This window comes from Exophiala aquamarina, assembly GCF_000709125.1.
Source record: "Exophiala aquamarina CBS 119918 chromosome Unknown aczIA-supercont1.3, whole genome shotgun sequence".
NCBI classification, from domain to species: domain Eukaryota; kingdom Fungi; phylum Ascomycota; class Eurotiomycetes; order Chaetothyriales; family Herpotrichiellaceae; genus Exophiala; species Exophiala aquamarina.
This window is the reverse complement of record NW_013550585.1, coordinates 1354724-1372752: the sequence shown is the minus strand read 5'-3', so window position 1 is coordinate 1372752 and position 18029 is coordinate 1354724. Positions and strand designations below refer to the sequence as shown.

Sequence of the window (18029 nt, the reverse complement as noted above, 5' to 3'; positions counted from 1 at the left end):
AGCGATATCTACTTCCTGAGGTCAAATCCTCTCCATTCAAGTGCAGCAATTGTTCGCACGTTGTTTGCATGAACCATGGTACCCAGTGGGATCAGGGTGTGGAAGGACATAAGGGCCTCTCTTGCGAGGAATACGACTATCAGCATGCAGACACGGTTGTGGCGAGATCGAGCACCATGCTCATTATGTCTTTGACCAATCCATGCCCTGGATGTGGAATACGCGTGTCCAAGAGCAACATGTGCACAAGAAGCGTCCAGCAGTGTAAGGGGCACCACCCTGTGGCAGGTTACTTACTGATGACTGTCAGGTCCACATTGTTACGGCTGGTGGGATTGGGATGAGGTTGAAGTGTTACAAAGGCCGACGATTCTCGGGACGGACTTCTGGACCTCAACCGAAAGTCCCATCATCCCGATGGGAAGCCTCTCAGAGATGCCGGAATTAAGAGCGCTGCTTCTTCCCCAGGATTGGTATCAGGACATGGCCGACTTCGACAGGGATTTGAGTGAGGCACCGACTGACGGTAATCCCTGGGCCCCAGACCATCCAGAGTTTGATCCGGCAGACTATATTAGGTTCGATGGGCAAATACTGTGTGTGTTTAGATGGGGAAGGGATAGATGGGATGAACAATCCGATCCCCCTCCGGTGGTAAAGGTGAAGCAGAAGGAATTTCACCATGAGGATCACGAGAATAAAAAGTCAGTTACTGGGCTGGATGGCGGTGTGGATGAACAATAGTAATAATGAAGAATACAGACAGTCATTGAAGACTACCCGTGTATCAATCGAGGCATATAACAATGTAAGCTGTTTGGTCTGACGCGACAAAAGTCGATATCTCCTTACAGTATGCTGGAATGCGATCGTCAGACGAGGGAGCATGGGGCGTGGCGCGTTGAATGGCCGAGGCCAGCCAATCGCGTTTGCCCGCGATTCACGCTCCAACATTTTTCCACCCAGGCAATTGCCTCACAGAATCACCTCACACCCGTTGTTATTCATCACCTTCACTCACTGCCCTCCTCTTCACACTCAATAGCTATTGTGTGGTCGAGGTCAGGCATTTAAAAGCGCCAGTTCTCCGTTCTCGTCACCGGACTATATCTGCTTGACACATCCCTATTTCTCCGTTTCTCTCGAGGTCTCATACCACAACACACCCTTGTCTTGCGCTCTCCGCATCTACATCCACATCCACACCCATAGCTTCCGTGCATCATTTGTCGCGTTGAGTTCTCAAAACTTCCACTCCACCATGTCCACCTCTCGCACCCGAAAGGCTGCTGCGCCTGCAGCAGCAAAGAACAAAGCTCGGCCCACCAAAGCCGCCAAAAAGGCACCTGTCCAAGAAAGAGAAGAATCAGAAGAACACATCATCGAGGTCGAAGCCAAGCCTGAAGAAATATCTGAGCCCGAACCAGCGAAGAAGACCACCAAACGCAAGGCAGAGGATGATCTCGAGGTTGAGCCCAAGGTCAACGGCGTCAAACGTGCCAAATCACGAACAACCACTCCAGCTCCACAGCCTGCAAAGGCCAAAACCAAAGCTCCAGCTACCAAGGCAACCAAAGCCACTGCTGTGAAGGCTACCAAGGCCACTGCTGCAGAGACTACCGAAGCAGCGGTAGCCAAACCAACAAAAGCCACCATAACAAAGACCAAGGCCAAAACTGAAATCAATCATGCCCCTACCGACAAGTTGAACGTCTACGTCTTCGGAGAAGGTTCCTCAGGTGAGCTGGGCTTGGGCAGTGCGAAGGGACAAACCGAAGTCAAGCGTCCACGTTACAATCCCAACCTCAGCCCTGAAGATGCTGGTGTCGTGTATCTTTCAGTCGGTGGAATGCACACTGCTGCTCTCACTCACGACAACAAGATTCTGACATGGGGTGTCAATGACCAGGGTGCTCTTGGACGTGATACAGCCTGGGATGGTGGTCTTCGAGACCTTGCCGACGATGCTAGTGACAGCGATTCGGATAGTGGCTCTGATACTGCTATCAACCCCAAGGAATCCACCCCCGCAGAGGTCGATCTCTCTGGCCTTCCCGAAGGCATTACATTTACCCAGGTTGTTACAACTGACAGTGCGACATTCGTCCTCACCACTGAAGGAGAAGTCTATGGTTGGGGCACATTCCGTTCCAATGAAGGCATCTTCGGATTCGACAACACCACCTTGATTCAACTACGTCCCAAACTGATCAAAGGCCTCAAGAAGATCGTCAAGCTTGCTGCAGGTGCCAACCATGTTCTAGCTCTTCAAAGCAATGGTGTGGTCTATGGATGGGGCTCAGGCCAGCAGAATCAGCTTGGACGCAGGATCTTGGAAAGGCGAGCCACCAACAGCCTGGTGCCTATGCCAGTTGGCTTGCCCAAGAAGATTATCAATCTTGGTGCGGGTGCCTACAACTCTTTTGCCATTCGTGAGAATGGTGATGTCTACTCATGGGGTCTCAACAACTTTGGTCAAACCGGAATTCCCAAGGAGTTTGACGAGACTGGTGCCAGCAAAGGTGCTGACGTTCATCATCCCATTATTATCGAGGCATTGCGCGGCACGGGCAAGGTTACCTGTATTCAAGGAGGAGCACATCACACTGTTGCTTGCACCGACAAAGGAGAGCTGCTTGTTTGGGGACGACTTGACGGCTATCAACTTGGAGTGAAGATATCTGATTTGCCACAAGATGAGGTTGTTCGTGATTCTGCTGGCCATCCACGTATCCTCACCGTCCCAACCCAAATCCCCAACATCAATGCCATCCATGTTGCAGCGGGCTCTGACCACTGTGTGGCTATCGACAAGAATGGCAAGGCCTATTCGTGGGGTTTCAGTACCACTTTCCAGACAGGACTCGGCACTGACGATGATGTCGAACTCGCAACCATGATCGACAACACGGCAGTCAGGGACAAGAAGCTGGTTTGGGCTGGAGCTGGTGGTCAATTCAGTGTCATCGCTGGCCTGGCTGACCACCCCATGGTCAATGGTATCAATGGACATGCTTGAAAGAGAAGTCTCGTTGGGCAAAATGGTTTCACTTGGAATGTGTTTCTGTATACTAGGGAGATTCTCTTGCTTGGCTTATGGCGTTGCTTAGTATGGGCAACGGTATCGATCACCCGAAAAGGAGTTGGTCCTTTTCGACACACAGGCAGGCGGGCCTTAGAATACTGTGCTTTGTGCTGTAATTATTCAACGAGTTTCTCAAGTCGACTGGTCATGTGGACAGTGTTGGTGATCACGGGTCTCTGCAGAATAATACATGACAGAATTTCATTTTCCACAAATTCAACCAACCGATAAATCCTTCACGCAATATGCCATCCACCTCGTCTCTACTAATTGAACCCAAACAAGAAGTCCGCAACACCTCGGACCAGCCGGCGTTTTCGGGGCTGGTACCGATCCATGAATCTCGCCATTGGTAATATCCGTTAAGAGAAGGACCACATTCCCCCTCCCCCATATCATCACCCCTCACTCCATTCAATCTTGTGCCGAGCTACTAAATACTTGGTCTACTGGGATGGGAGATCGTCTGGTGTTTCTCCAAATCTCATGGATGGCTCTCTTGCAACAAGGTAAATGTCGACTTCCTGATGGGTTTGTGGCATTCTTTCTTCTCTCTCAACTTCGTGGTCCGAAATCTCAATTTATCCGTTCAGCCTATCCTTCTCCCTCAGCCCAAGAATTCGAGATACTGCACGAGTTCGCCTTAATATTGACCTAGACGAGGGGCTCGGTCTTCCCTTTGACGCAGCCTCACATTTCATTCTTTTTATATTTACAACAAAGCAAAATGTCTGGAGCCGGGCCCCCCGTCCCCTTCAGCTCCCTCCCACTCAACAAATCCCACTCAGCAACGCGGCTCAACGCATGGGGCGCCTACGGGGCCGAGGACGAGGTAGGCTTCCTAAACCGCCAGACACCCGCGATCGTCGCAGCCGCGGCGGCCAGCGAAATCAAGTCCGGGGTCCGCGTACCGCTCGACGCACCGCTAGATTTCCAAGGGCCCAAACCACTCTTCGGGCGGCAGATCTTCAAAAAGGACGTGTACCAGAAGAAGCCCCGGATCGTGCACGACGACACCTGGGCGTTCAACACGCAGAGCTCGACGCAGTGGGACGGGCTCCGCCACTTCGGGTACCAGAAGGCGCAACGCTTCTACAACGACACCACCGTCGAGGACATCGCGGGCACGAGCGACAAGGGGAAAGGGAACCCGAATGTCCTCGGCATCCACAAGTCCGTCGAGCGCGGCGGCGTCATGGGCCGCGGGATACTGGTTGACTTCCGGCGCTGGATCGAGGAAGGGCCCGGGAAGGACGTCGTCGGCGACAGCTTCAAGAGCTTCCACACCTCCGCGATCAAATTCGACTGGCTGCTGCAGACGCTCAGGTGGCAGAACAACACCACCCCGCGCTTCGGCGACATACTGATCGTGCGCTCCGGCTTCTTCAAGTCGTACTACGCCATGCTGGAGTCCGAGCCCGCCGAGCTCGACCGCCTGACCAACCTCGCGCCTCCGGGGCTCGGCGGTGTCGAGCAGTCTGACGAAGTGCTCAACTGGATCTGGGATCATTTCTCCGCCGTCGCGAGCGACCACCCCAGCTTCGAGAGATGGCCGACCCCCTACGAGTGGAGCATGCACGAGGTATTGCTGGCGGGCTGGGGCTGTAACATCGGGGAGTTGTTGGACTTGGAGAAGTTGAGTCAGGAGTGTAAGACCCAGGGTCGCTGGAGCTTCTTCGTCGCCAGTGTCCCAAATTATGTCCCTGGCGGGGTCGCGAGCCCGGTCAACGGTGTTGCGATCTTTTAGACGCGAGCTGGATGGCAGCAGAGCACTTGTTTAGCTTGTGGATGTGGTGCGGATGTCGACGGGCTGGTATGGTCCAGGAAGGGGAATTCTGTTTTCCTGACGTGCAGGTCAACCAGGATGGTGGAGAATCATTTTCATCGTGTTGTGTTTGATGGCCGCAGAAAGCTAAGGTGCAGCGAAGGGCAAAGGGAAAGAGAAAGGGAAGAATAAGCAGACAGAAATTCAATCGAAAGACATTATGACTAAGGGAGGCTAAAATTACAATGAAAATGTACAGAAGGCTCGCCCCTCAAGTATACATAGGAAGGAGTACATGATTTGTCAAATTTTTGAGCAAATAAAGACCACAACGCCTTTTCCCTTGGGCAAGCCTCAATTCCAAAACGTGGATAGTTTGGTACTGTATATCATTTGTAGTTGAGTTGGACGGCCAGTTCAGCATAATCGATCCGTTCCCAGAGAGTGACCTGAGCGGTCGAGACTGTCCTCGTGCCTTCACCAAATGCCTCTGGACGATGTCATTCTGGTGAAAATCGTGTGACCGCTTCTTGAACACTGCTTTTGTGTGTGTTTTTCTTGAGTCGATCTGGACAGAGGCACTGGCCTGTCCAGAGCCGTGACCTCCTAAGTTGCGAATTCTGAATCAAATTGTCTGATCTGTCATTCCGACCACGGCATGACCTGAGAATAACAGCTGCTCCCACGACACGAGAGCCTCGCGAATGAATCTGGATTCTGAGGGTCTCTCTTTTTTGTTGTTGGCATGGGACTAGCTAGTGTTAAAATTGCGGTCAGAGGACGGACTCCAGCTCCTTGAATTGGACCTCAATGCCAACAGCCGCCTTCCTCAGCAATATACGTGAACGCCTTGAGCCCGCTCTTTTTTGAATGCCTTGCAAGTTTCAAGTTAATTCAAGCAAAGCAGTAAGAGAACGTTAGAAATGGAGCTTAGTAAGTACCTCGCCGTTCCAGCCAATCCATCATCATGCGATGTTTCTGATCCTCATACTTGAAAGCGCAAGGAGTGGGTTTGGCCTTACGCATATGTACATTCTGGGCCCCATCAAACGTCATACCAAAGTTTGCTTCCTCCTGACCTCTGTAGAGATCTGCTCTTGGTGTGGCTGGACGCCGTGGAGTCTCTAGGCCGGGTGGTGCGAGTAATGGATGGCCTGCTGCATCTGTCGCCAGAGGCGTATGTTGTTGAGAGTGTGGACTGGTCAGGTGCGTTCGAATTTGCTCGGCCCAACTTTGATGATGCGCAGGCTTGCGAGTTTGAGAGGGAGAACGGGAATGAATTGGTGATTGCCTCTGAGTAAAACTTGGTGCCTCAAAGTCTTCAATATCGGTCTGCGTGGAGTGAGAAATCATGCCGGGGCGGATGGTGGTTACACAAACGGGGCTTTCAGTAGAGAGGTTTGTGAAAGGATACTCAGGTACATCTGTGGCTTTATGGGTGTGAAGACCTGGGGTGACAATTGTGATTGGAATTGCCGTCATTGTTGACATGTTCAACTGCCTTGTGATATGGCAAGAGCAGTAAGGTTGGAATTTTGCAAGATTGTTTTGGCTATATTGCACTGGGGAAGACAAGCCACTAACAAGTACATTGGGGAAGGTTAGTATTTATGCACTTTACTTGACCTGCATGGTAGCTAGTATCACTAGGAGATGGAAGGCGAAACCGGCCCAAACGACAACCGACCAGGGAGTCGAGACAAGTCCATCCACGGGACTTCCCCAGAAGGAGACAGCATTTGTGGAAGGCATTGCCTTTGGCTCCAGCGAAAATGGCGAAAGCAGGACGGAGTTGCTTCAGTCGGTGGGCCGATCCAGTTCCTTTGCACGGTGGTTGAAAACTTGACAAAGAGTAAAATGCCATGTTCGAGATGTTCAGGCCCACTCGCCGATGCCAGGCGGAAGTGATTCGTCCTTGACAGCACGAGATCACCGGCAGCAGCCCTGATGGGCCGCCACATCTACACATGTGATTGTGCATCATACGATTGAGAGGAAACTTCCGTCAGTTCTGATTGCAGCATGAGGCTGCAGGGCCACCAAGCCACGAAAGGCAAGGCCCAGAAAACTGAACAGGGCTTTGGATCAAAATGCGGGGAAGAATGAGACCAGCATGGATGGCGTCCGCCTCCAACAAATGGCGCACAATTACGGGTCAAGCAAATGATGATGAACCGAAAGTTGCAAAAGTGAGAGGATGTTCTGCCAACGTAGGATGAGTCAGGATGTGGGAAGTCGGTAGAAGTCGTGTGATGTCTTACAATACGTGACCCGATACGACGGTCGATTACGGGTCCTTACACCGAAAAACCCCTCGTTTGGAGGCATTGTTGCCAGACACAGACCAATACCTGACGTATTACGCCCTGTCAGGCTGTCACCCAACCAGTTCATCTGCCTGGGTTCCTTGGCGATCATTTCACGCGTCAACTTCGTGTTCCTTAACGTCATGCCACTCGTGACAACTCTGCCATCTCAAGGAGGGGGAGTCTTACTCGTTTTCTGCAGCCATGACGCTGGTTGACGATAAGCAACCGGTGTCGGCATGCTCGATTTTGCCCATTGGCCGGATTCGACACAACGATCTGATACTCAGGCTGTACATTTCGTGGCTCTATAAAGGTGGGAAAACTATTCAATGTAGGGCTAACATCAACCTCCAAGAAGCAGTTTCACAATCAACAACAACCGCCAACAACAAAAAGTACTCTTGACAATATACCAGCATCAAAATGATGTCCCAAACAGCTCCCGTAAGAAGTATCCCATCCAGCCCAGAATGAGGCTTTTTCGGCTAACTTTCCTTCCCCCAGCCTGTCACACCCCAGCATAAGGAAGTGGAGCTACTCACATCCGGCATTAAGGACAATGCTTTCGTCTCGGTATACAACGACGGTGACATCACCGAGTTTCTTTTCAAAGAGTCAGCTTTCGCAGCCGGGTTCCTACCGCTCGAGGCCGAGGATGCAAAGCCAACTCCCATCACCATCCCAAAGCGCCGACTCGCCGCCCATTTCAACACTGGCACAACACCACCTCCAAGAACTTGCGAGCCCCAAAAGGCCACAAATCCGGAGAAGCCAGTCCAGACTCCAGTCAAGACCTGCATGAGAGCCGCACCTGAACCCAAGACACCAGCCAAAGTTGTGGAGCGACGGCCCAGCTTCATTGAGTACCCGACTCCCAGTGAACACAAGGGACACTCTCAAGGACAACACAGACGACATTCGTCTGAAAACCATCCTACGATGAGCTGGTGGCCGGAGAATGAAATGATAGCCCAGCACGTCTGGGTTGAGAAAGACCAACCCTCTGCCGATGAGGAAGAGGACATGCTAGAAGATTGCCTGTGGACGGATGCGTTCTACGATTGAGTTCAATCACATGGGAACCGACTTTCACGAACAACCTTCACGAATGATGACTACGAGGAATTGCGTCTGTGCATTTTCAGGCCGGGGATGTTTGGGGTGTTTTGGCTCCACTCTGGATGACTGTACTACGATAGTATGAGTAACGCTGGGCTGGAATAGTCGAGTCTCAATTCGATCAACTCCTGGATAATCTCATCCAGGAGGAAACGTTATAAATATATTTTTCCATGGAATGAAGGTTCTTTTCTAGTATTATTGGGCGCACCTTCGAATTGCATTCTTTTAGCTTGTAGGATCTGAATGCTTGTTACTGGAGCCAACGTCGAGTATGCCGGTGGTGAGGCTCATCCAGAGAGAGTTTCGGTGCGTTTGATTATCTGGATGTACGTTAAAAGCATCTCCGCAGAGAGCTTTTCCAGCCATGTACGGATGGCAAAGCCAACGTGAAAGAGACTGGGAAGAAGATGTGCCCTAAGTCCAGACAGACTCTGCCCACTTTGTGGTTTCAATCTCAATCATTATTATAACTATTTCGATAGCTCGCAAAGAGACTCGACCGACCCCTACACTGTCTGCACAAAGACTCTGGGTAATCTGACAGGTTGGTCGGGCTCCAAACAAATGCCACTTCCCTGGAGTAGGGTCGTTTGTACTGTGAAAAGAACGTAACCTCCCGTCAATTAAATTGCTGCATCTCGTCCAACTCCCCCAGCCTCCAAACGCCAAGACACATCCAGTGCCTTCGCTAGCTTCCAAAATACCTAGTTCTCAACAGTGAGGGGTTGTTCGGCGTGGTGTACGGGGACGTTGACATGCTCAGTCTGCTCATGTTCGGCCTTTGGGATGATGATGCGCAGGAGTCCGGCATCGAGCTTGGCGTGGGTGTTGTCGCGATCCACGTCGACGGGGAAGTTAAACGCACGGAGGACTTCACCGATCAGGCGTTCGTGGACGGTCAGATGAGGCTCCTTCCTCGTGGAGCTGGAGGACTTCGAAGTGGAAGACTTCCGTGATTCATCCATCGAGACTTTGGCTTCTTCATGAAGGTCGGTTTCTGGTGTGGCGGGCTTGACCACCGGGGCATCCGCGAGTTCTTCTTCCGGGATCTCTGGTCTCGCGGTTTTGCTGGTGACCAGCAGCGTCCGCATCGATGTCCAGCGCAGGTGAAGTTCCGATTTGTCCTTGATTCCGGGTAGCTCGATCTCGAGGTAGAAGTTCTTTAACGTCTCTCGCACGTCGGCTCTGGGCTGATGAACATCCAAATCTCGGTCATGGAATGTTCGGTGCACCTTGTGCGCCAGGTAGGGAAGGGGTACATGGTGGAGATGGTGCCCTTTTTCCGGGTAGGTGTGCGACACGTAGGTCGTTGGGTATGGTTCAATGTCTGGGTAGAAGAGGAAAGACATTTCGCTGACTTCGATAGTTGGGAGTTTTGGGGTAATGTGATTTTTACCTTGAGTGATTATGAATTCGTTTACTCATCATTCAACATTCCACGGGATTGAGGATGTCGCATTATATCTATCTTCTTGCCTTCCCCTTCCATAAGCGAGTGGCACATAGCACTCATGTGCTGTTCTCTGTTGGCCGAGCTTTCTCTGCGGAAATTCTCGTTCTCGTCGTTGCGAGCATCATCAAGTCTTCCCCAGCAGGTCACGAGTAGTACGCCAAGCAAATTAATCATACGATCTCCACGTAAACACTCGATAGGTGTCTGGACTTACCCTCGTAAGCGGAAAGCACCGTTGAGAGGCTTTTTGGTGCCATGCGACGGTGGAGTGATGATGAAGTATGTCGGAGAAAAACCTTGATGGCGCATACTCCGCGCTAGCCAGATGTGGGAAGCGAGATGCCCCGAGAATAATAAGGCTTGGCAAGGTAAAAGTGGGAAGGCTGCAGCCCCTGGAAACTCGGTGGAGAGCCCTGGAAGCTTCTCGCCGTGCATTTCATCTGCTTCGGCTACGAGGTACGGAGCCAACAACTCGGTCTCGCCAACAGGCCGAGTCCGACGTGGATTCCCACAACAGTCACGTTCTGCACAATATACTGTACACAGGTCTTACTACTACCTAGCTAAGCCTCCGGACGGCGTCATGCCACTGTCCAATGACGTGGCAGCCATGCGACCGATGGAAAAGGAACGCCAGATTCCTACTGTAGTATAAATCTGGTCTTGTCGCAGAAATCGCAGTGTTGTTTACGACCAGATCATCAAAGAACACAATACCAATAGACAGAACCATCCTACAAACCTCTGAGGGTTAATCAAAGAACACCCCTGAACACCCCAATCAACCAGAATGATTCGAACAAGGATTCACTCAGCTTGCAGGAGCAGTATCAGAACGCCAGCTTTTTGTCAATCATTCTCAAGTGCCCGTCCATCATTACGGGAAGGAGACACTGGTGCCATACGGCCAGGCGGCGTGGCTGCATCGTAAGCAACACAGCATCATATAAAGCAGGACGAGGATAGGAAGCTAACACCGGAACAGAGACACCTTCAGTCGGCGAGAGCATGTCATTGAAGACTTATATGTGAAGCAACATGAGCTTGAAAAGTGAGTCCACACGAAATGCCCGCAACCCAGATCACCGATGGCAAATGACTGACATGTCCTTCTAAACAGCATCAGGAAGCTGAGAGAGAAGCTTGCCGCACAACGAAAGCACCTTGACGAGGTGGAAGAACATATCAACGAAATGGAGAAGACTGCAGTGGAGAAGACAGAATCCAAGTGACTCTGTCAGAGCAGGTTATGAGCGATAGAAGCATTGTATATAACATTTCGGGCGCTATTAATGGGGACTGACCACGAACGACGCACTCATATTGGATTGACTGGGCGATCAATTCGGCGAATCTTGTCAAGAGGATTGGATATCATCCACGGCATCTGAACGAAGCAAGGCAGCCTTGGGAAGAGAACGCTCCTTTCGCATTTGGAAGAAGTGGCAGGAGCGCAGGAGATTCCCTGTCTTCGGATACTGTTCCTTTAATGTTGTTGAATGATCATCACCGTACAAGTTAAATCTACGACAATTCACGCGTGACAAGTTTCAACGAGGCAGAGGTCGCCAGCCTGCGCTTCAGGTGCCCCGCATGCACGTTGAAACCTTGCGGGATGCCACTTCCAGCTCATCCCCCTAAGGAGACATGATTTCTCCTCGGAACGCCAACCGTTGCATTATGGAATGGAATTGACGGGTGCCAAGCAACAAGCCAGCAACGGTTTCTCTCTTGATGACCGCAACGAGCTTTACGAGCACAACCTTCTTGGAGATCTTCAAAATATAAGTGCTTGCGTGATAGTCTACGACTTGCCTTGCAAGCTGTCGAGCTAGGTGAGAGGGAACTGCCAACGCGGGCGTGGCGCTCTCGCCTCGAAGCTCGAGGCATTAGCAAAATCTGGGGAAGACCCTGGACCACCGAAAAGTGGGCTTGGAAAACCCCCTGCAAGGCTCATGCAGAGATCAGGCCATTCGCGGGCTTGGAAATACCGACCTGCGTAATAACCTCAACGGGTCACGTATCGTTACGGGAGTTCTTGGAGCTGCGCTGTCGTTTGATCGATCAATCTGTCCATCGGCAGAGCCCGGGCTGGGTAAAAGGGATTGTCTGACAGCTCCACCATGCGGAAATTCCACCACTGCAGCCTATTGTTTCCTGTCATTTGGCTGATTTCTACCCCCCGGTATTTCATGTGTTCCATTGACTTGCCTCCTTGAAAACTTGGTCGTTTCGCGTGTTCTACAAGATAGCACAGGACCAACCCACCCAATGAGGCATTTCTGCAGAACTTCCATTTTCTGAGGTCCTTTACACTCTGAAACCATCGATCTGGATGAGCTGACACATGCATAGCCCTGCAAACCTCTGGGTTCTTCCTGGGAATGCCTGTGGATCAGCATAGGTGGCTCGAGAATGAACGGTCCAAGCTTTGGTCACCATCAGACCACATGATCGTCAAAAATTGGGCAACTTGCGTAAGATCCACGCCGATTCGGACCAACGATGAGGATGAAAGGAAGCAATTGTGGTGGAGACACCGAACCACTTTCCGATGTTTGAAGCTTCATAAGAAAGCGTCGATCTCGCTGGTAGGTCACGGCTAGTAAGGCTAACAAAGACCAACACATACAAGAGTCAAATCAAAATCAAAGAAAGGATTTATCAGGTTGATATAATCACCCTACGAAGATGGCATCGAACGGAGCTCCACAAATTGAAAACCTCTATCATGTCATCTACACGACATCTCATCTGTCGAGCCTCGAGGACGTCAACGATCAAGTTGAGAAAGTTCGCATAGGCGGTACCTATACCAATTTAGGTGCAGCAAAAGGTGCGGCCCACAGGACCCTATTCGACGCTGGGTACCAGAAGGAGTGGTTTGTCGAGTACGACACCCAACAAGACCAGTTTGTCGCACATGGCATCAAACGAAGAGCGGGTCTTGCGGTGTATGCCAAAGCCAAAGATGGCACCGTGTTCCGCGTTGGCATCGCCACGACACCGAATGTGCATGCCTTCCGGGACGATGAAGACCATAAGATTCACAAGCCGCTATACCATGTCGTGCAAACGAGTGTCTTGTACAGCGAAGATGACACCGGCGAATCAAGGGAAACAAATGTTGAAGGCTCCTTCCTGAAATATGAAGACGCCAGAGAGTTCGCAAGTAAAGTCTTGCTGAACGAGGAGAATGGTTTGACAAAAGATTCATTCGCCAAGTATGAGGAGGCAGGCCCGAACGAGACGGACTGCGGTTATGGAGAAAATGTTCTTGTCCACGCGGTCGGGCAAAACGGAGAGAACATTCTGGTTATGGTGTTGAGAGGACAAGAGCTGGAATCAGTGAGACTGGCGGAAGCATCATTGAGGATTCGGTCATTCAACTAGTTAGCTCGTGCTTTATGAAGCTGAACAATTGGCCATCTTGAGCGTAATTGCTGGGGTGGAGGAAACCAAGGATGACGCACCCTTCGAAGGGCAACGATAATGTAGGAACAGAAGGAGTTTAGGTGGAATTGTATCATAAGAAGGCAACTTCGCTGGTGATTAAATGGTATTGAACTGTCCGTAAAGTCGAAGTACGACTGGGACACGCGCGCCCATCAGAAGAGACGTCTGACCTTCGGCCCTCCTTGATAGCTCCTCAAAACAATATGAAAATGACTCCATCTCAGCAGGTGGAAGCTCAAGTTATGTAGCTCGACTTCCTCAGTCATTCATGGTTGAATGTGCATGAAAACCATCAACAGAGTGGAAACAAGAGTAATTAATTATCTGGAGAGTACAGACGACGGCTGAAAGCCCATGCTAAGGAGCTCGATCGCTGGCGAAAGGACAAATTCACGATTTTGAAATCCCCGCCTCAAGAGGCGAACTTCGATCTCGGGCACTTTCTAGTAGCGTACTTCCTTGATGGCTTAGATGCGTCACCTGCACTGCACAGACCGAAAGACCCACTGACGATGAGATACATCAAGGATCGATCCAAATTCGACAAAGCCGTTCAATCCATCCCTGGACTTTCCACTACCGAGGCTGAGGGTGAGCACTGCATAAAGACCTTCATTGGCTGGGACAATGACAAGATTCGATCTCGGGGACGTCGTCTGGAAGAAGAAGCCGCAAAGGAAAGAGAACAGGAGGCTATAGAAGCACGAATCGAGAGAGAGAGGGAGAGGCAGCCAATTCTTCAACGCCATCATGAATACGCGAAAGGACACCGAGTTCTTGCCAGCTCGCTCAAGCTTCAAGATCTTGCAGGGTCATGTGTTGTTCGGTGTGACGAGATAATGAAGAATTGGACTCCAAGTGAGGTGATGACACTAGACATCGCAGCACCGAAGCTGCATTGGACTTCGGCATTGTGGAGGGCATAATGCTGTTGGATTTGTCAGAGCATTCGCTGGAAATGCTCAGACAAGACCTGGAACGAGACTCCGAAAAGACACAGACCAGGAGTCTGAGCAAAAGGGAGTCCCTGGTAATTCAGGCCTCAGAAAGCGCAAGGCAAAGGGCGCCCTCCCAGCGACAGGACCAATCAATCAGAGCCCAGGAGTAACACTCAAAGCCAACCGCGTTTCTTCTCAGTGGGCAAGGAGAGACAGAAGGCGATGGTGAGGTGGAACTAGGCACTGGCAACGAGCATAGTGGCTACCTTGATTTCGAGGAGTCTAGACTATCCACAGAAGCAGTGTGCCCTTATCCTAATATGTTTACCAGAAGTCCGTGGTCTCAATTTTCAAAGTCGCAGACCATCCTGCGAAAGACCCAGAGCGGTGGTACGTTTCATTGCAGAATGGTACAGTTAATAAAGCACCCCGAGTTGGGGACACGGCTTCTTCTAAGGGGCAAAGGTGTTCCCTGGTTCGGTTGCGAATCTCTGGCTGGAAACCAACGTTAGCCCGAGAGTTACCGATCAAACTGAAGACTTGGAAGAATAATCGAACGCCTCCGAGAACGAAGGCAGCCCCTTTAAAGGACAATCGTTCTTTGGTCTCTTCCCGTGGCAATGGCCCCGTTAATCGAAAAGTTAACTTTGGCAAAGTTCAATGGCGAATAAGGCCGGATAGGAGGAAATTAATGTTAAGATAAAAGTAGGCTGGTCAAGGCGCTACCATCAGCTCGACTTCTCAGGTTCGTTCCATCTGCATGATGCAGGACAATCGAAGGAACGGAGAGATCAAAACGAGAAAGATAACACAGATATATCGAGACGCCATTCTCGTGTTATCTGCCAGCGGTGGGAGTGAAGTAATATCTGACTTGTTCCTGTGCTGCGTTGGACAAGCCAGGATTGAGAACCGGTTGCAAAATTCACGAAAAGATCCCTGCTTTTTTAGCCACAAATTCGTCCATGGAGAATTTCCAGCCGCATTCCAGCTTGGAGTGGAAGTTTGAGCACGGTGATTGTTGGCCTATATCGGCACGAGGGTGGTGGTTGTAGGAGGACATCCTGGCGACTCTTGTCGTCCAATTTTCCATCAACCGAGATGATGTGGGAATCTGCTACGGATGGACCTAGCTGTTTTCAAGATCGCCGCCCTTCTGGCATTTGGTCTTATTCGCCCTGCATTCACACTTGAGGGTGGAGGACTCTGAAGTGTCTAGTCACTGACTCACTATTGAAATGTCCACTCGTATGCAACACCAAGCTAGTTAGGGCAGCACTCTTGTTACGAATGCCTAGGAGCGCATTGGCCTTGTTAGTATACGGACTCATAAATGGGAAGAAAAAAGAGGATCAACATGGTCATCGTGACGGGAGGATCTGACTGACTTTGATGTGATAAAACAACGCGGAGTGTCGAGTGCGCTATCTAATTATGTTGAACTGGCGCCTGATTTCGATGCCCATGCAGTCTTGGCAGGGGGTGGGGCAGCGTATGCCTTGTGCCTTACCTGGGCACTCAGTCTTTGTCTTCGCATCGCCCATCGAGGAGAGATTTTGGCTTTACGTCTGTAGAAATGTTCCAGCTTTAAACGTTGCAATCATCCTGTTCTGCAACCTCGACAGCCTCTTGACTCACGGGAGCGCCGGCTCCTCCTGAGAGGTGGCTATTCCACTTGGTTTAGAACGCGCCTTGGACCGATACAACGAAGGTTCAACCATATCAATGTCAGGACATGGGGACTCAAGCCATGTGCTGGCTCTATTCTCACCCACTATCATGATGTTGAAAGAGACGCGTGAGCTTTATGAAGCTACTGCCGACGCCAAGGGTCTTCCCGAGGACCTTCGCACGGCCGCTGAGCACATCCCATTGGTGCTTGAGGTTCTCAGCCACGCAGAACAAAATATCAGACAAGGGCATGTCACTAGCGAGGCGTTGCAAAGCTTGAATTCTATTCTGGAAGAATGTAAAGACAGTGTTGTTAACGTCAAGGACATCTTTGAGAGCACAATGTCTTCCAAAGGCGCCTCCGGACCGGAGCAGTTGACCAATGGCAATAGGCTGAGAGGGTATGTGGAAGATATCGTCAAGAATATGGAGCTTCTAGCTCAAATTCACGTGCTCGAAGATCCGGAAACTCTACGAGATATCCAAGAAGCTGTCGAGCAGTTAGGTAGTGCAGCTCAGCGACCGGACGAGGACACGGCAGAGATTCGCCGCGAAACCCAGGCCAGCCAGCTAAGCCGCGAAGATACCGAGCGCATGAAGGCTTTCAGCAACCCTATTGACTGCTTGGCGCAGAAGAATCGCAACGAGGCCTGCGCACCAGAGACTGGACAGTGGTTCTTTCGCCACCGTAAGTATCAGGACTTCTGTCTTGGGCAAGCACCACAGCTCCTGTTTGTGACCGCTGAGGCCGGCAGCGGCAAGTCTACTGTCATGAGGACCTTCGTAGATAGTATCCAAGCCTCTAAACCCTCTGTTCTGATCGCCCACTTCTTTTTCAAGGACGACGACGAGCTTCAACGCAGCTACGTCGACGCCCTTAGCGCGATCATTCACCAGCTGCTTTCCCAGCGCCCAGCGCTCGTGAAATACATCAGACAACCGGTCCAGCAATACGGCCCAGATATCAAGAATCTTCCCGGAGAGATGTGGAAGGTGCTAATTAAGTTCGCCTTGGACGTACAAGATGACATTATCTGCGTCTTGGATGCTGTTGATGAGTGCGAACCTAGCGGAAGGGCCCAGCTTCTCCAAGATTTGAAATACTACCTGCAGGAGGCGGACTCGGCAAGGTCTCGTCTGAAGGTCATAGTTTCTTCACGACCTTGCCAAGATCGCTATCATCCGTATGAGGATCTGATCATTTGCTCGTCCAAAGTGCATCACCTCGATGGTGAGAACGCTAAATTCGAAATTGACATCGCAAAGGTGATCAGTTTCAAGGTGTACGAGCTGACGCGAAGGCGACAAATTAGTGATCGCACTTCTCAACGTCTTTCCGACAAAATCATGGACAGGAATGTACAGACGAAATCGTTCCTTTGGGTGAAGCTGGCCCTTGAACTTCTGAACACAGACCCAAGGTTCCATCCAGATGTAGGTGAGCGCACCATCGACGATATCCTGGCTGCCATTCCCGAGTCAATCGGAGAACAATTCGACCGGCTGCTGCAGTCAAGTTCCGATCCGAGGCATGCACGGAATCTTCTAAGTGTGATCCTAGCGGCTCGAAGACCTCTGAAAATCGCAGAACTCAAGGTTATTTATGGGTTGACACGGGACATAGATGCTGAACTTGATCGACCAAAGACGTACGAGGACCTGGATATGTTACAAGACGACTACCATTTCAAGAGACTCGTGCGTACCACCTGTGGCTTGTTCATCACCTTCGTCAAGTCGTCTGTGCACCTGTTCCATCAGACTGCTCGAGAGTACCTCATGTCGGACTCAAAAACCGGAGAACGCCTTTATTCGGCCACCATTGCCAAAACTGTAGGCTCGTGGAAGCACTCGATCACGCTAGAACAGGCCAACTGTGTCAGTGCAAGAGTCTGCCTAGAGCTGCTCAGTTTCGATGTTACCGAGGACTGGGTGTGGAAGGTGTGAGTGACCATCAGTAACCTAGGTACATGAGCATTGCAAGTACAACATACTGACATAGCTGGCGCCAGGTTCCGAAACTTCGCAGAGGGAGATTTTCGCGGAGTTGTACAGGAGTACTCGTCATTGCGACCTTTTCTCAGGTACGCCGCATGTAACTGGTACGAACATTTGATAATGTCTGGCGATTCAATCTTTCGTGATGCCTACAAACCAAGCAACGCCGCCATGTTTGATATTAGTAAGGCCCAATTCTGGGTTTGGTTCTTCACTGCCTGCGACCAAGTCT

At 50.9% G+C, this 18029-nt stretch overlaps 10 protein-coding genes across 10 annotated transcripts; 8 read left to right on the top strand and 2 right to left on the bottom strand.

Moving 5' to 3' along the window:
• Window positions 1-185: 185 nt before the first annotated feature.
• A1O9_04087 (uncharacterized protein) lies at window positions 186-744 on the top strand (the record flags this gene model as incomplete). The annotated part of the gene is made up of 2 exons (XM_013406379.1): window positions 186-264; window positions 311-744. The coding sequence occupies 2 exons, from the start codon at window positions 186-188 to the stop codon at window positions 742-744; spliced, it is 513 nt and encodes a 170-aa protein (XP_013261833.1).
• Window positions 745-1261: 517 nt separating this feature from the next.
• Window positions 1262-3019, top strand: A1O9_04086 (uncharacterized protein; the record flags this gene model as incomplete). Its single annotated transcript, XM_013406378.1, has 1 exon — window positions 1262-3019. One exon carries the CDS (start codon window positions 1262-1264, stop codon window positions 3017-3019), a length of 1758 nt encoding a protein of 585 aa, XP_013261832.1.
• A 793-nt stretch (window positions 3020-3812) lies between these two features.
• A1O9_04085 (uncharacterized protein) lies at window positions 3813-4832 on the top strand (the record flags this gene model as incomplete). Its single annotated transcript, XM_013406377.1, has 1 exon — window positions 3813-4832. The coding sequence occupies one exon, from the start codon at window positions 3813-3815 to the stop codon at window positions 4830-4832; it is 1020 nt and encodes a 339-aa protein (XP_013261831.1).
• A 957-nt stretch (window positions 4833-5789) lies between these two features.
• A1O9_04084 (uncharacterized protein) lies at window positions 5790-6332 on the bottom strand (the record flags this gene model as incomplete). The annotated part of the gene is made up of 1 exon (XM_013406376.1): window positions 5790-6332. A coding segment is annotated over one exon (543 nt), but the record flags the coding sequence as incomplete, so codon positions are not given.
• A 1379-nt stretch (window positions 6333-7711) lies between these two features.
• On the top strand, window positions 7712-8224 carry A1O9_04083 (uncharacterized protein; the record flags this gene model as incomplete). The annotated part of the gene is made up of 1 exon (XM_013406375.1): window positions 7712-8224. The coding sequence occupies exon 1, from the start codon at window positions 7958-7960 to the stop codon at window positions 8222-8224; it is 267 nt and encodes an 88-aa protein (XP_013261829.1). The 5' UTR covers window positions 7712-7957.
• A 761-nt stretch (window positions 8225-8985) lies between these two features.
• On the bottom strand, window positions 8986-9630 carry A1O9_04082 (uncharacterized protein; the record flags this gene model as incomplete). The annotated part of the gene is made up of 1 exon (XM_013406374.1): window positions 8986-9630. The coding sequence occupies one exon, from the start codon at window positions 9628-9630 to the stop codon at window positions 8986-8988; it is 645 nt and encodes a 214-aa protein (XP_013261828.1).
• Window positions 9631-10524: 894 nt separating this feature from the next.
• On the top strand, window positions 10525-10966 carry A1O9_04081 (uncharacterized protein; the record flags this gene model as incomplete). The annotated part of the gene is made up of 3 exons (XM_013406373.1): window positions 10525-10661; window positions 10720-10785; window positions 10855-10966. The coding sequence occupies 3 exons, from the start codon at window positions 10525-10527 to the stop codon at window positions 10964-10966; spliced, it is 315 nt and encodes a 104-aa protein (XP_013261827.1).
• A 1459-nt stretch (window positions 10967-12425) lies between these two features.
• Window positions 12426-13127, top strand: A1O9_04080 (uncharacterized protein; the record flags this gene model as incomplete). Its single annotated transcript, XM_013406372.1, has 1 exon — window positions 12426-13127. The coding sequence occupies one exon, from the start codon at window positions 12426-12428 to the stop codon at window positions 13125-13127; it is 702 nt and encodes a 233-aa protein (XP_013261826.1).
• A 575-nt stretch (window positions 13128-13702) lies between these two features.
• On the top strand, window positions 13703-14116 carry A1O9_04079 (uncharacterized protein; the record flags this gene model as incomplete). The annotated part of the gene is made up of 1 exon (XM_013406371.1): window positions 13703-14116. One exon carries the CDS (start codon window positions 13703-13705, stop codon window positions 14114-14116), a length of 414 nt encoding a protein of 137 aa, XP_013261825.1.
• A 1794-nt stretch (window positions 14117-15910) lies between these two features.
• On the top strand, window positions 15911-17746 carry A1O9_04078 (uncharacterized protein; the record flags this gene model as incomplete). Its single annotated transcript, XM_013406370.1, has 1 exon — window positions 15911-17746. The coding sequence occupies one exon, from the start codon at window positions 15911-15913 to the stop codon at window positions 17744-17746; it is 1836 nt and encodes a 611-aa protein (XP_013261824.1).
• Window positions 17747-18029: the final 283 nt, after the last annotated feature.